General features: G+C 44.7%; 3 protein-coding genes across 3 annotated transcripts; 2 read left to right on the top strand and 1 right to left on the bottom strand.

Moving 5' to 3' along the window:
* Positions 1–7,985: 7,985 nt before the first annotated feature.
* Positions 7,986–8,789, bottom strand: FMAN_15255 (uncharacterized protein; the record flags this gene model as incomplete). The annotated part of the gene is made up of 1 exon (XM_041824837.1): positions 7,986–8,789. One exon carries the CDS (start codon positions 8,787–8,789, stop codon positions 7,986–7,988), a length of 804 nt encoding a protein of 267 aa, XP_041690277.1.
* Positions 8,790–15,023: 6,234 nt separating this feature from the next.
* FMAN_15254 (uncharacterized protein) lies at positions 15,024–15,833 on the top strand (the record flags this gene model as incomplete). Its single annotated transcript, XM_041824836.1, has 2 exons — positions 15,024–15,595; positions 15,644–15,833. 2 exons carry the CDS (start codon positions 15,024–15,026, stop codon positions 15,831–15,833), a joined length of 762 nt encoding a protein of 253 aa, XP_041690276.1.
* Positions 15,834–16,371: 538 nt separating this feature from the next.
* FMAN_15253 (related to Zn-dependent hydrolases, including glyoxylases) lies at positions 16,372–17,321 on the top strand (the record flags this gene model as incomplete). Its single annotated transcript, XM_041824835.1, has 3 exons — positions 16,372–16,416; positions 16,464–16,824; positions 16,885–17,321. 3 exons carry the CDS (start codon positions 16,372–16,374, stop codon positions 17,319–17,321), a joined length of 843 nt encoding a protein of 280 aa, XP_041690275.1.

Genomic DNA, 17,321 nt, shown 5'->3' with positions numbered 1-17,321 from the left:
GCGGTTGAACTCAACCCCGGGAACGGAAGGCTGGGCTTCAGTCACAACCCAAATGATTCACATGGCTGCACTCCGTGGAGCCTCGCCTGATATTCCGACGTCCAAGACAGCTACGGTCTCCATGTGAAAAGGACCTATTATTCCCTATCTGGTTTTACAAGCCGTTCACTCCATGTTAATCGCCAGCGGCTAGAAAAGCTGTGCAATAAGTCACTTCAAATAAAATTTTGTATGGGTGAGACAGCTCAGGACTACGGTAGCACAACACATCGACCCATAAGGCTTAGGACTCCAACTTGTATGGCCTGTGAGAGCGTGAGAGATGCTCCACGCTGCTCACGGGACGATCCGAGCGTTTTTGAGTAGCCACATGTCATTTTACGATTATTGTTAAGATGCATAGCTCGTATTCTTGCCAGGAGGCAATATTTGTGTTCTGGAACCTGGAGCCATAAGCTTACTGCTGAGAACAACAGCCCCTCATTCTTATCAACAGCAGGTATGGCGCTAATTACGTCCACCATGGCGTACATGCGAAGAAAGCCGTCGGGATATATTACCGAGGCGGAGGCCTCCGGCCAGGCTCATGATGCGTTGCTGGGAATATGTCTGGAGAGGCAAAAAGGTTCTTAGTTGAGATTGGATCAGAGAGTCAACTTGCGATATTAACAAGAGGCCTCGGGCCGCCACAGCTACATCCATGGGCTGGTTTTGCACGGCAAAGTGGACAAGTCTGAAGGTTGATCAAATTGATTCGATTACGGTACTAATTGACCCCGCAAGGCCAAATATGGGACCAGGAGTATAAGTTGCCAGGATGAACCAAAGTATAAACTACACTAGACTAGAGCAAACTACCTTAAACAACAGTCTCCACTACGGTAGGTTGTAGTATAAACTACAGTAAACTACAGCCAAGATGCATGGAGAGATCTTGCGAATCCAATCATTGGCAACGGTAACAATGACCGTCTTCAATTACGACTGGTGAGTCGTAGCGTGAACATACAGCTTCAAGCAATGTATCCATGACTCCCATACCTCCATTTTTCTACCAAACTGACTCACAGCAGGTGATTTTCCCAAGAGCCCTTTGCCGCTTATGCCTGAAGAAATACTGCCATTGGGTTGGGGGGCTCACACCCTGTATGCTTGGGAAGGGCTATTCTTAGCTACCTGCGCTACCTTCGCCAAGCACCCCGTACTGACACAAGCTCTCAGCCACATGGCTCAACTGCGAATAAATCTCAGCCTCACGGGAAAAAACCACGACAACCTTGGATCGATACGTTGCATCTACCCTGGTTCCAGCGGCCTTATGTGCGGTCATCGGACATCGTTTCCCCCCTAGTCGCATGGTTGTTCTTTGTTGATATCGCCATGTTCCTGCAACGCAAGCTCAATGTGGAGTCGACATTTGACGTTCTACCGGGTATTGCGAATGAATAAATTGTAGCTTCTTCTGCAGTGACTGAGTTCACCTGGGCTGTAAGATTCTTTGTGTTGTTACGGTCGCCCTTCAGTTCGCAATTCCGGCTTGAAGGAGCAACAGAATGAGCCAAGAAGGAACAATATTGTTGAGATTATGTCTGATATCCTGGAATAGAGAAGAACACCTTTGGTCCACTAACATAAAACCCTCTATAGATTGCTTTTGGTGGTAAGAGCACAACCATCTTGATGACATGGGAGAAGCAGAAACGACTAATGCACAGTCCGAATTTTCCTAATTGTTGTCAAAACAGTGCGGGCGAATGAACTTACAGAAAGAACATAGAGAATATGAGCGGATAGAGAAGTCGCGCAGTTGCAGTCCCTGCATTGCCCATGTTATTGATCGCTGTCGTGAGTCTAATGACTGTGACTTCCACTTCAATACATGCATGTAAGAAGTTCCATACCATCACCCACTTATGCCTGTTCTCACTATATTTCAATGTCACTGGAGCAAGAACCGAATGGGCAGTAAGAGGCTTGCGCTGAATTTTGGCCTTAGATGGAGAAATGGCTTGGCGTGTTTCCCGAATGGAGTGATCCGTTGCCGAGAGTAGAGCTTTACGATAATGCACTGTCAGACTTGGAAACCATGACTCTCTGTATAAGGTAATAATGGACCTACCGGGCTGGTGAAGTTATGCTCGTCATAGGTCGATTCTAGCTAGTTGAAACTACTCCAGCTCAGTTCAGACTACGCCAACTCAGTTTCAACATCAGTCTTAACATGTTGCGATATGGATATCCTATTCATAGTTATGGCGTGGTAGAAGGTGTATCTTAGACTAAGAGGACTTAAGTGAACTACAATATGATAGGTTTTAACCAACTCTCTAGGATTGTCGAGGGTAGGTTGCGACAACACGAGCCATTCTCTTCCGCCAGTTTAGTCACTTAGTGTGCCATATAATAGATCTTTAGCCCAATTCAATAAGTCCTGCTGTCTCTCTATCTCCTGTGTCACGTTCTGTTTGCTAGAAGTCTTTATTCTATATCCGTAGTGTCATGCATAAACAGTACAGCCATGTTCTTTTGCTTTAACGTATGTAAGTTGTAGCAAGCATCAGGGCGGCTGCAACGTGACTACGATTGTTTCTTTAATACATGTTTTCCATTTCTGCCTCTTTGCCATTTTCGTTTGTCATGTCTTCCTTCGTTATCAATGGCGTTGCCATGGAACGGAGTGCCCTTTGTTCGCCCACAGCAAACTGTTCCACGTCACCACCATGACGTTTGTGTTAATACTCAATCACCTCGCACGTTAGCAAACAGCCCGTTACATGACCCAATATGCTGGCACTATTTAAACCATTCCTCCGCTTTCAATAGTCTTGAATCTTTCTTCTGATCATCCCTCCATCAATCATTTGGATCGGTAATCTCGACACACAACCACTAGCCACTTCAACCACGTAGTTGCGGCGTAGCAGGCAAATGGAAGGTAGCGTGATAAATCAGAAGGCCAGATTATTTGACTTATACCTCTGGAATGTGGCCGTGCTGGAACTCTAGATAACAGATAGGAAAGGCATTCCGTGGTGAGAGCATTGTGAGCTTGTGTTGGGGTCGGTAGAAATTGTAGAATGATTGGATACTGGCATTGGGTCTCCTTGAATTCAGACCAAAAGAATTCCACAACTAAGTGATGAACTAATCGATATTCGCCTCCGGCCCTCTTCACAAGACAGGCGCACGCCATGATGATAACCTTGTGGAAGTGATCTTTTTGTGCTTCGTCAGATGATGGGTCGCTGCGTGTACCAGGAGGGTCAGACAAATCTTTGATGCAACTTGTGACCTCCATAACTGGTTTTCCGAAAGACATCGAATACGAAATGAGAGCCAGTAGAAAATGTGTCTTACAATAATATGGCCATTTTCGTGTTTCGTGGCGATGAATTCAAGGATGCGTATATACATCCGTCATCCCCCCTTGTCTTAAAATACGCTGTGGCTTCAGAAAAAGATCTAGGTTTAGTTCTTTGCATCCTTATTGAAGCTGAGTATCGATTAGAAGGCAAAGATCTAGATTGGTGGGTATTATGTCTTGTTATCAAATAATGGATTAGAAGAGCTATTGGGGATACTGCCTTGATACCTCAAGGAAAGCTGCACTTAGGTAGGGAAGTTATGTTTTGCAGAGTATATTGGAAGATGTCAAGAGCAGGGTTAATGATACTACGGTTTGCTTTAGGGATGGGCCTCGGTGGAACATTTGATATCGTGGTTCGTCTCTTTACCCCTATCACACTTCACATCCTAGAGCATATCGCATCTAAGACATATTGTAACCCTCGATTACATTCCTACTTCAGCAGACTTATAACTATTTCATGGAACTTGACAGAGATGTCCCGGATACGCCCAATGGGAAGATTCACGCACAGCCTGCGCCGAGTGACCGGAAGCCGTCCACACACTTAGTAGCATCGTCGTGTTTTATCAAGATCTCCAGTGCATGTAAGACCCTTACAGCAAGCATATTTGCCGTTGTCACAGATTTCTCCTTTGGTTCGGCAAGCTCGGTCCTTCTTACATTCCCGAGCGCCTGAATTGAGGTTTTTGGGGTCCACCCAGGTGCAAACCCCACTGCAGCAGTCCGAGTCAACCTGGCAACCTTTGCCGAGAGCACGGCATTCTTCTACCTTACATATTTTATAAGGCTTGTCATCCACGGCGCGGCAATAGTAAATACCGCAGCAATCCAAAGTCGTGCTGCACCTTTTCCCAAAATCGTCGCATTCATCACCACCCTAGAAACATGTTAGTGGCGTGAGTAGTTGAAAGGTATATTCAGGCTACAAACAACAATCCCACCGCCAAAGAATTGTGCGTGGACAATGGTGAAGAGCATTGCAGAGGTGCCGAGAATTTGAAACTTCATCTTGACGGATTGAAGGTTTTGTAGATCACTGATAGAAGATCTGTTGTTGTTATCTGTGGTGATGTAATGTTCAAGTTGTTGATTTTATAGATCGATATTCGGGGTGATGGGAGAGGGCTTTTATACCTCTTGTCTGCGTTGCTGGATACTTGGATCAGTAAAACAAACTCTTTGGTCAGGACTGGTACATTAATTGACTAACAGGATAGAAGGAATTCTAAGGGGTGCCTTTTGTCTAGGTCCCTGGACCCCTAGAATACCAGAGAGGGATAAGTAGAAGAGCAATCGACTTTAAGACTCCTCCCGTTATTCAATAATACGCCACTCTATATTTCAAGATTGAAAATTACAGTAAATGAAGAGACCAGCCTATAACTAAACTAACTTAGCTCCTGGGGGGACTGAAACACGGCAGAGAGAAAGGGTGGGTAAAGGATCTAGGGTACAGGAAAGAAAATAAGGGCTAGCTGAGACACGGTAAGGAAAAACGGGCCGATAAAATGAACATTGAAATACATAGCTCTATTTCTGATGTAAGTTATGTAAAGTAGTCTAGAAAGCATGTAGTTTAATAATAACCTTAGCCATTTTCTCAACAAACGCCAGGTCTCTAGTTCTTACTAATCTTTCCTTCAGGTTACCAATTATCACGGAAATGACCGGAATGAGAGAATCCATAAGGAGCAAGGCAAGACTCGTTATATGATTAAGGTTTATTGGATCATCCAGCTAGAATGATTTGAAATAGTGCTAGAAGACATTTAGGAAGAACAGAGCGCGTTTCTCTCGAGTAAATACACTTCCTACGCTTTGGAGCCTAGAGCCGACACCAGGCTATTCGATGGCGAATATGCGTTGGATGGCCTTCCGCTCATGTTACTAACATGAAAAGAGTCCATTGATCCATCTCTTCCGTATTTACCATACTTCTAAAGTCGATGTAGCCATTGACGATGTTCTCGTTGTCGTGGGAGAATAGCGCAGTGGATCAGACGCGCTCATTGGCCTAGCCTTCTGTATGCCACGAGCCGCCTGAATAGCTCGGGTTCTCTAGGACGAGATGGATTTGGACAAACTTGACGATGACCTGAAGCCTTTTAGGCCCGGTCTCCGGAAGATTATCGTGGAGGAATCACATCGACTTGACATCCTCGGCATAGAGCTTTTGTTCACGATCAAGGCTAGGCTCCCGCGCGACAACGCGATCGGTCTGTAGAGCCACAGTAAGTCGTAATGTTGGACTTCATTCTCGGATATGTGTTTTGGATCACGCTCCTGCTCTTTGTCATCCTCATCTTCTGGTTCGCTATGTGGTATATGTCTGTCTTCGCTGCTGTCATCGTCTTCTCTATCATGTTAGCTGTCCGATTGATCCGTCTTTGGAAAATACCGCGGAGAAGCGTTAACAGTCCTGTTTGGTTTGCGCCATTGGTGAGGTTTTTTCGACGGTGCGTTACCATCCGAATCTAACACCTTCGAGTCTAATATCACCAAGTCACTGTATTTGTTGTCCTACCGACCTCTGTGAGGTTCGTCATACCGAGGTGGTCGAGTCAGAGCCGTAGTAGTGTGGCCAGGGGTGTTCGCGCAAGTTTGTCGACTTCTGTATCTCCCCCCAGTCTCTTGGATCCTCAGACGCTGTACAGGGAATTCTTTCAGCCAGCGATAGACGATGTTCCATGAAAACAAAGCCTCATCGATAAGCTTCTGAATGATTGGGTATAAGGTGGAATGCTCCACGGGTTGTAAGTTATTGATGTAGCTTTTCATCTCAAGACGACCGCCATCAGCCGAGAAGTCGCACGGAAACCGATGGGAATTTGTTGAAGTGCAGTGGTAGAGCTCGACACTGATGGACTTATCGCCTGGCTTCTTTATAGCAAAGCCTTGACTGCGATTTCTCAAAGACTTTACAAGTCATATCCATCCGTAAATTAGGACACGAGACTTACCGGACCAGCGGATATATGGGTGGGTGGGCATGGTTCTGAACGAGTTTCAGAGCCTTTCTATCGCTGCCGGGGTGCTAATCTTTGCCACAAGCAGGGATATCTTCTAAAGTATTGCCACCTTGTTTGAGCCCTTGCTACACGTCGTCGGGGATTAAGTAATCAGACTTGAAGATAGTGGCAGTGCATTTGTAGACGGGAGCAAGGTTCGTCTTCTGGTAAATTGTTGACTCGGACTTCATCTCTTCGATGCACTAGAGATGAGTGGTGTTAGCGTCGCTAATAGTCAGACGATTCACATACGACCTCCGTCAACCGTAGCTGTAGTGACATAGCTATATCTGAGGTATCGGCCACAATGGGATTCTATGCCTCAGCTTTCCATCAACTCGCGATCCTTTCAATATACACATTGATGCACCAATCTGGCTTGCAGGGAATTGAAGCATATCGAACTCGCAATTGATAATAGTATTGACTTTAAACTAAGTTACCGAGAAGGGATGGGAAGATAATTATTATCCCCGGGTTCATAATTGATAGGAAGGTCGACGCCAGAGAGTTTAGTACTTTCCATGACTTTCAAGGTTTACTAAAAAAAAATGCTCGAACCAAATTTTTCTTCAAAAACTACTATAATACTTTATACTGTACAATATGGATTCAATTTGACTACAAACGCAATACTTTCCAATTTCGCTTTAAAAATTACAAGATCGATCTATAAAACTAAAAGAAAAGTTTCAGCCTAGCTGTCTAGCAGCTTCATCTTAAAAACAAGGTGCTTTCTAGTAATATCTTCTATAATAGGGTTAAGGGGTTAAAAAGAGGCTTTAGCCTTAAGGCTATAAAGGTAAAGAATATTAAAAAAATATATATAGGTAAAATACTTATTACTTTTATTATTATTTAAAATCTTACTTTTAGTTAAAAAGTTAAATATTTTAATAATTAACTCTAAAAGTATATAAATAAATAGCTATTTATTATTTATTTATAAAAATAATTAAGTTTAAAGTATATAAAATAACTAAAAGTAAATTACTTAATATAAATAAGTTTATTAATTTAAAATAATACTTTTAAAATAATTTTTATTATATAATAATTAATTAATAACTAATTATTAATAAATATAAAGATTATAACTTTAATTTTAGCTATCTTTTTATTTATTAATAATAAAATATATAAAATATTAAGTAAAATAAAGTATTTTTAAAGCCTTAATATAGCTATTAAAAAAATAGCTTTAATAATAAAGTCCTTTTAAAGGTTATTAAATTTAATTACTATAACTATATTATAATAAGCCTTTTTTATTATATTAAAAAGAAATATTATAAAATAATTAAGAAATTATTAAATAATAAAGTTAAAAAGGTAAGATTAATAAAAAAGAATTTAACTTAAGTATATATAGTATTAAACTTATAGAAGATAATAAATATTAAAATTCTATAGCTATAGGTATAAGGAAAAGTTAAATAGGCTAGTAACATTTAGTAAAAAAGTTTATTTATTAAAGATTTAATTATAATTAAAATTAAGTTTTTAGTTAAATAAAGCTTTTATATTAAATAAGTTATAAAGGTTTTAAACATAAAGCAGCAATATCTTTATTATACAGCATTACCCCGCATTTCACTATAGTCATTTTAGTCTATAGAGATTCTATAACGGCAGCGAGTCAACTGAATCAACACCGGCTCTTCGGCATTCCGTGACTCACTTGGTACGCCCTGCGCATGAATAGAATCGGCTGGAAGCTCAGCCACAGTCGAATCTGGGAAGTAAGAAATCGGCGAAAGTACAATGGCATCCGCATAAATAGCTTCAGGCTGGGCGCTCGTGTCTGCCAGTTCGCAAATATAACCATCGCGATATGGATACTCTCGAGACCCTTCCCGAAGTCCACTAGCGTTAGAGGCCTCGGTGTCAACGGCTGCAGGTTGATGACTGGCCACTTCTTTTTGCTGAATTGCCTCAAGAACATCGTTAGACAAAGATACCTCGTAGAACTCAGACAACGTGTCCCGAAGCCACAAGCGGACTTTTTTAATGTCCCATTCCTTCAGGGGACCAGAGCACTGTTGTCTGGAATCACCCAAATATCCGAGCTGGTGAATGAACTCAAGATCGACACTGAAGCATTGCATCCAAAGGAGGATGTTTCCGTAAAGATCCTTATCCTGGACCTGTATCAGTCTGAGAACGTAAGAGAATTGGCGAGCAAGATGGCCAAGCTCATGGCGTGTCTTGCTTGGCGGCTGCGTTTGATCTGTGCCAGCATCATATTCGTTATCCGGCAAATACTCACAAGCATCAAAGAAGGGTGGTTCGAGATCCAGGCGGTCCGTTAACTCGCTGAGACAATTGTCAGTTAGACCGAGAGCCTGGTCGAGCTGCGATTTGAAATAGTTACCTAGCTGCGCTAAGTGAGATGCTATCCTGTTAGACATGATCGTTTGTTGAACAGGGGGCTCGAAGTAGCTGAGTAGATTTAATCAAAGGCAGGAATGCTGCGAATTCGCAGGGATAGTATTTCTCTGCCAGGACAGTCTTTCACAACGATACAAAAGTCTGTATTATATAGACCTGCGAACATGGATTTGAAGCAGCTATCTGTTTCATTGATTCGGTGTTGTTCCAAGGCGATACGAAAAGCATGCGCGAACATAATAATCTGGACGGTACGCATAGACCGCACGTTCTACTGAACAGTATATCTACTCTATAAAACAAAGAAAGTAACAATTAATGGCAAAAGTAAAAGTAAGCATATTTTATAATAAATGCAACAATATAAGGCACTAAAAGATTTACCGGAGACAACACATGGCTGAGAGCAAGAACAGTTAAATCTCCAGTATTACCCTGAACATCTAAGGGCCATGAAGCGCGAAAGGGTAAGTGATAAGCAACTGACATCTGTATTGACCTTAATGAGCGATGCACGCCTTTTAGCTAAAACTATCTAGCTAGTAGCCATTAATAACCCTCATCTCATTTTTAACGCTCTTAATGACTCAGAGAGTTCTGTGAACACCACATACATTCCTTTTTCCCTGACTCAATTATATACGACTATATCTCAAACCTTCACACCGTCCATTGACTCACTGCCCCGAGTTCCTCAAGGCTCATTATATGATCCTTCTAGTCAGTTCTTAGCACCACCCATAGTAACTATGTAATTATCAATTCTCATAAAGTCCACTGTTGCTTATCCGTCTTTTTATCACAATCGTCCACAGCCTGCTTCAGATCCTCCTTCAATTACTTCCTCTTCCTCCACTGACTTTCTTTCGACGTTAACTCCTGCTTTTACTCATATTTCTGTCTTAAACGGGGGTTCTAATTAAGAGATAAAACATCACTCTTGAATTTATGGAACGCGCGGTTGAGGTCGTACTTCCTTTGTTTCTGTTTGTCGATAAGGACTTTGGGTATCTCCTGTGCGGTTTTGCCAGTAGCGAGGGTTGCCTGCGGCTTGGCGGTTGCACGTCTTTGTCGTTAATTGAGGTCGGCGGTGCTCTCTTTGGCAGGTTTGGCATGGATAGTATGTAGGTGCAGAGCGACTAGAGTTTACCTGTCATGAGTATTGACCCGGGTACATCTACTTCTAGTATGAGTTGTTTCCAGACATTCTGATCAATAGGAGTGGCCTTTGTAACATCAGAGGAACCCTAAAGATCCTGAGAAATGCAGGACCCGGCCTGTAAACCAAAGCCCGAGTTACCGGGTTGGCAAGGGCAATCCTAAGTCCAAATTGTTAGTCTGCAGGGAATAGAAAAAGGCAGTAGACTCGCTTATTTGACAACAAAGGTAGACTTGACTCCACCGAAACTCTGGCCTTTTTTTTTGAATCGTTTTCTGATGTACTCCTATTATTCAGCGCTGTGTTTATGACCATGAAGGATGAACTCCAGACTCAGATCTACTTTTGTCGTTAAACAGAAAGACCAGTTGAAATTGAGATCTTGATAATTGATAGCAATAACGTTAGTCTGCTAGTCTTTCGAAGAGGGCAGCTCCCAGAACGCACTATCATCGTCGTTAGAGAAGTAGGCTATTATCACTACAGAGGGATGGTACGCGGCGAGGACGCGGGTCAAGCAAATGAACGGTTCCTAATAAATAGAAGCCAATTTTACAGGAATCATGTCGGCAGCATCATATTCCGCTGTGCGTGGACGCTTCATAAGCATTTACGAGGACTCTAATCCAATATGTCGCTCCTTACTAGGTTGCGGTTAATGTCGGTGGTCAAGGTTCATGGCTGTCAGGCAAGCAGAGAAGGTGTCTAGAGATGATCGCGATGTTGATCTCTCTCATACGGAATCGCAAGGTATCTATTGGGTGGGCGGTATTGCTATTAGGGTGATGTCAACACAGCGTTGTGCTGTAGGAAGACAGATGCCTCGCTGTTCGGCGCGGCGACTGATGAAGCTATGTAAAGTTTATTCGTGGCAGTATAAGTCTCTTTGATACATACTGTGAAGCTACGATCTATTAAGGACAAGGTCAATATATCCCTTCTTGAAACACTGAGAGAGAGACCTAGGATTTCGAGATTATCAAACACTAAGTTCATCAATGGAGACCAGTATTCATCAGATGTCATGGCTGGATCTTCCTGGGCATGCGTCTTACCGTCTGTCTCTATCTGTAGCTAGTATTCTTCAATTATGCATAGAAAATAAAATGCAAATATTACATAGTGCTCTGTCTCTTTATCCAACTAGATGTGATACTCTCGCCCTGAAGCCTGGAATAGACCCAGTCCTGTTGCAAGTAACTTTACGACAACCAATCTCAACCACGGCAGTACCTTCAAATCGTCTCTACCCCGAACTTTACCAACCCTCTTTTAATTGCCAAGCCGATCTCAGACATTTCCCACCCATGAAGCGCTTTTAGTTCCCAGTTTTGGTCTTCTTCTCAAGCTTGCTTGTCGCCTCATCATACCAAATATTTGCTTCATGATGTTCTTAATGCAAGCCATGTCATCCATAATCAATCGCCGCGACTCATGGAGTCCTCCAAGGTCATTTTCAATCTTGTTGATCTCGTCGGCTGAGATACCAGACACCGTGTTGCTGATCCGTTCGTGGAAGAGAGTTGCGCTTTCAAGCCGATAATTGGCTTCTTTGTTCGAATCACCACCACTTTCGAGAGTCAAGGCGACCTCAATATCTTGGAGCGCTTCCCCGAGATTTTCTGGAGTTCCTGTCTGACTTCGTCCTTGATATGGCCGTTTCTGAGGTTCATAGCCCGCTGGTTAATGTCCTACTGGAGAGTCTTCAAGGTCTCGGCGAGCCCGATCTGTTGAGACTCCAAGCATTCCATTGAGACACAGCGAAAAGCTTGCTTGAAGCTTGTGGTAGGTAAGTTCTGTTGGTTGGTAGTAGGCAGGCTGTCAATAGGCAATGGTGTCACGAGGTGCCGTGTTGGACCGAGAGGCGAAGGCGAAAATGCGTGATCCGCTACTCCGAGACTGAGTGGTGCGGCAGATTTCTTTGCCTTTATCTTTGGCCACGGCGGTCAAACGCATCTGAATCTCATATAACCCCCCCATGTTGAATCATCACTCAGAAACGCAGACTCATCCGGAAGAGTAGCAACAACACGTAGCGACCCTCCGTCTTCCCAGAGACTATCAAAGTCAGAACTGGGTGACTTATCCGTCATAAGGTTGGGGATGTGGTATATTACATATAGAATACAATGAGGGACAATAGAGTACTCACAGGCCTCTCTATAGGTCTCGAATGCCTCTCGGATATCTTTGGAAAGTCAGTGCGGTCTACCATAGGCCTTAGCGTTTTCCTTGGAGGCATATTTGCCGTCATGGGTCTAGTCATTATCGACCATCCTCTTCAGTACTTTATAGCGCATTGCCAACGTTCGGTCTGTCCCAGGATATGTATACTAGACACCGTGAACTAGGCGTTGAGAATTAATTGTAAGATTTCAAGGGCATTTAAGATGCAAGGGGTTGTACTTACAGAACTCAGGACATCGAGGGATATGGCTGTTGTTGAAGAGAACTTGATCGAGGTCAAAAGTCCAACCAAATGGATGACAGGACAATTCCAAGAAAGGGCCTTAGTTGAGGGAGATTGGGATACTCAAGGCCATAGAGTGTGAGGTGAGCTGCCATTCTGCTTGGCAGACACTGGGAAAGGATCTCGTGTACTGGACTCAGTCTAAGTCCGATCAAGCCGCGCCGCAAATCTACTGGAGGATTGTTGCATCTTGTCGTTTGGTAAAGAGTAATTGTTGTTTCACGCATTGGTCAGTTCGAACGCAAAAATCTTGATATGAGCATGAGAATCCTTGCAAAGTCGGCGGGACAAACGTAATGTAAGTTTTGTTATCCGTGGTAGTGCTGGTACACTCATTCCCGTTGGTCAGCCCGTCTCAGCGGTTAGATCTATATTTGATCAAGATGAAGAGTTGCATCGGGACGTGTCTTGCGTCGCTGAGATTAGAAACCAATTTGTATCGGGTCATGGATTGCATTGATGATGCACTGGGATCATTGGGGGGGCGTTGACTGATATGGTACAGATTGGCCCCTGTCCCATCTCTCCACCGTCAAAAGAAGTGTCGCCTGCACATTCTGAATAGCAAGCCTTATGTCAGAGGGTGATTCATGTCAAGATGGTCACCTTGTACCAGTGAGTCACTGGGATCAAAGAGACCAGATTGGGCCATATTAAATGGCAGGAATGAACAGAGCAAGGTCCGACGAAAGATGGGTATGCTTTCCGTGCATCGACGAAGGTACACTTGCAAAATACCTCCCTACTTGCCTTGTGTAATTAGCTTTGACCGAGGCCATTACCGAGATACAATTCAGACGGCATGGACGGAAATGAATCAAGAAGTCGGGGACTACAGATAAAACTCGCTTTAGAGTGATTTCAATTATATCGGTTTCCGTTTGTCCAGATTTCCCGTTTCATCAGATCATCAACTTCATTTTTTGGAGGTTTGTGCACATTTTCTAGGTGAATGCTCAATCCTGGATGACATGGGTACCGCTGAGCCGTGGAGGTGGCTAGTGTTGAGGCTGGTGGCTGTGCGTCAGAAAGGGTTGATCAATTCCTGGACCCTATGTCATTCTTGCACAGCCACCTCTTCCAGTTCACAGTTACGAGCAAACAACCCTGAGCATGGCACTAACTCACCTTAGGTTGTTTCTTTCTGGTGCCCTCCTCGAATTTGTTACTGTATTAGTACTCTGTTGCCTGAGAACATGGTCAATCTCTGTGTCCAGGAAAATGGGGGTTCCCAGCCACCAATTTCTTTCCTTCTTGGCAAACATCCAAGACATGGTTATAGTGTGTGCCATGCACGACCTGGCTTGCTACGAGCCAGGTACGTAGCCCATCGGACAAGCCGATGGCGACATGCTCTACTCCGTACTTTCAATCATAATACAAGGTCCAGAGGGAAGGACGATCATATGTTTGCTTTTTACACGCAATCTGGCACACTGACAGAAAAGCTAAAGCTTACTGACTGATATTGCATGGGTTTAGATTGACAGCAAGGCAAATTTGGAAAGCAAGAAAGGATTGATTGAATAGCTTTGGAATGACACAGAGTGGTGACGCATGAGAAACTCGATAACGGCAACTATGGCGAGCAACACTTGGCGGAAAATCGGAATGATTTAAGAAATACTCTGACTCTCAAAGATTTACAAGAAGCTGTAGGCTTTTTTCTGCTAGAGTTCGGACTCGGGTTCGGGCATGGTACGAGACATGGCGTTTTGGAGGGCAAAAACGCTGGCCGATGCGTGGCTGTTTGTCAGGATGGGGATTTCGGCACCAACAAATCGGCAAGGGGATGATAACGGGGATCTGTCACGAGCTTGAGAGACTGTCGGCTCTGGAAAAATGTGAGTTAATTGAGGGTTAGCTTAATGGGACAAGACGTATGGGAGGTCTACAGACGTACACGCGCCTGGGGTTTGGCAAAGTCACGATACGAGTTAACCAAGTATTCAACTTGGAGCGCTCTTATCTCTTACGATATGACTCCTTGTTGCATATTCACATCATAAAACTCGGCTTGCCAAGCCAAAGCAAAGGGCTGCCGTTGAGGAATGTGATGTTAGAGACGGTGACGCAAGATGCGCGGAAGTGAGACTCCTTTGTTGTTTAGACCCGGCCCCGCCATCAAGTGCGCTAAATGTCCAAACTTGGCCGTGATATAGGGTAACGCAACGACGTGCGCAGTCGAATCACCAAGTCGCAGATCGCGTAACCAGAAAGGACATTCCGTGTTGGGCGACTGTCCATGGTGCAACAAAGATTTACACATACTTCGACAATGATCATCAACAAGGGCCTTCATGTCTGCCGACTGACAAATCGTAAACCTTGTCTTCGAAATTGAAGAGAGGGACTAGCCAACACTTTGATTTATTCCGTGCTACAAAAGAGACTACCAATCAGTGCGTTCTCCGCAGCCGTGTCGGCCTCGACTCGACAATGTCGACCGACTGCCTTAGTGCAAACTAAACTAGTGCAAAACCCACAGGATGGATTTCGGATGCATCATGCTGCATGTCGCCACGTGATTATTCACAATAGATACAAGAGGCCGTTTGTCCCGATATGATTCTCTGACACTCCTCGCGTTCACAATCCGCCCTAATAACCCGCCCTCAAAGGACCATGTCTTCTCAGTTTTCCGGAAAGGTATACGTAATCACTGGCGGTGCGTCCGGCATTGGCTTCTCGACCGCAAAGGTTCTGCTTAGCCGAGGCGCAATCGTGGCTCTCTGCGACATCAAAAAAGATGGATTGGACAAGTTCCGAGAGGAGACGCAAGAGAATGACAAAGAGAGAGTGTTTATACGCGAAGTAGATATAACCGATCGCGCGGCCGTCAGATCCTTCATCTCTGTTGTGAAGGATAAATTCCACCGAATCGACGGGTGCGCCAACATTGCCGGTACGGCAGGCTGTCGTCTTGGGCACGATGCCATCTGGGATGTTAGCGACGAGCAGTACGACTTTGTCATGGACATCAACACCCGTGGTGCCTTCAACGTGCTCAGCGAAACGCTCAGGCCTGGGACGATGGAAGAGCCGGGCAGCGTTGTGCACGTATCGAGTATGTACGGCGAGCGCGCGTTTCGAAAAGGCAGCATTTACAGCGCCAGCAAACATGCCGGGATAGGGCTCGCCAAGAGCGCCGCCGTAGAGGCAGCCAAGCGTGGCATCCGAGTGAACATCGTGACGCCGTGAGTTCTACCGCCCTCATTGCTGACTGCATCCTGACCATCTTGCAGTGGGCCAATTGACACTCCTATGCTTCGTTCGAACCAGGAACACGGCGGCGAAGGCACGGCTCCGGATGTGCCAACTGGTCGACTCGGGGAGTCGGAGGAGGTCGCAAACATCGTCATCTTCCTCTTGAGCTCAGAAGCGAGTTACGTCACTGGGGCTACCTGGGCAGTGGATGGAGGCGCCAACTGCTAGAATGACCTAAAGGTGGGATTGTGGAGGATCGACAGGAGGTAGACCTGTAAGTCCAAATAATGGACAGTTTAGAGGCTAAGCGAGTGAGAAATGACTGTCGCTACGTACAGCGACCATTACAGCCATCATCCTATCCTGGGTCTCCTTTTGGCATGTTCTAGGCATTAGTTGCCCGCTATTAATTACACACCCCCCTGGTATTATGGCACCACTCTTTAAAATATCAGCTGGCTGCATTAGCCTCGCTGTGTAGTATATCCTACCCTGGGTCTTTACATGGCAGGTTCTAGGCATTAGTTACCCCACCATTAATTACACTTCACCTAGTATTGTGGCACTACTCTTTAAAATATCAGCTGGCTGCATTAGCCTTACTGTGCGGCATCTCTAGTTCTGGAATATATTTAGATTTTCTGATGGCCCCGAAATTATAAATCAGCCTTTATTTTCTTGGCTAAGTACGGCGAAGATGGCCGCCTGACATGGAACCCTTATTTCAACATTAATTACATAGCGATCATTTCCTAGTCCTACCACCATGACAGGCTCAGCAACATCACTGCCAAAAGGTACCAAGCTATGGGTGAGAAACCCATCTCTCGGTTATTAATGTGACTTACAGTGTGATAGCTACTGGACCTTGGTCACCTTGACATAGATGCTGCTGTGGTTTTTTCCGGTACCAATATATTTCCAGCTCATCTTCCACCTCAGCAGCATGAGAGACGAGACCTGGTCATGATCGCGGCCTTGGTATATCACCCTGATGTCGGGCTTATCCTCTTCGACACGGGGTCTTGCGAAAATGTTATTGCCAGTTGGGGGAAAGAGTCTCTAGAATGCACCCCAAGATTCTGGGATAAGAACGTTCACGGACTACCGGAGGCTATCAGTGCCACGGGAGCTGGAGATATTTCGGACGTCAAGGCTGTCGTGATCAGTCACCTGCACTGCGATCACGCTGGAGGACTAGAGCATTTCATAGACTCAGGTAAGTTTTTAAGCGTTTCCTGCATTGAATGAGGTCTGACTGAGAATTCTTTGTGCGTAGATGTGGAAATCTGGTGTCACGAAGAAGAACTCAAAAACGCGTTCTGGGCCACGGCGACAGGTATTGAGCAAGGCACATACCGGCCTGACTATCTCATGGTAGACCGATTTAATTGGAAGACGTTCTCCGGAACGACTTTTGAGCTATTTCCGGGGTTCAATCTGCATCAGTGCCCAGGCCACACTCCTGGTGGAATTGTGGTGGACTTGGATCTCGAGGAGACTGGTTGCGTTATCCTGACCGGCGATACGTTTCACATTGCCGAGAATTACGAGCTGGGAATCCCCCCGGGGGCGATAACTCGAGATTTCAACGCCTGGCATCGCAGCCGCCAGTACATCCAAAATTTGGCACAGAAGAAGAAGGCAAAAGTGGTGTTGGGACACGACGTGGCCTATTTCCGAGCTCTGAAGGCAAACCCAGGATTCATTCAGTAG

Source organism: Fusarium mangiferae, assembly GCF_900044065.1.
Source record: "Fusarium mangiferae strain MRC7560 genome assembly, contig: FMAN_scaffold019, whole genome shotgun sequence".
NCBI classification, from domain to species: Eukaryota; Fungi; Ascomycota; class Sordariomycetes; order Hypocreales; family Nectriaceae; genus Fusarium; species Fusarium mangiferae.
Note: the sequence above shows the minus strand (reverse complement) of the source record. Positions and strands in the feature narration are given on the sequence as shown.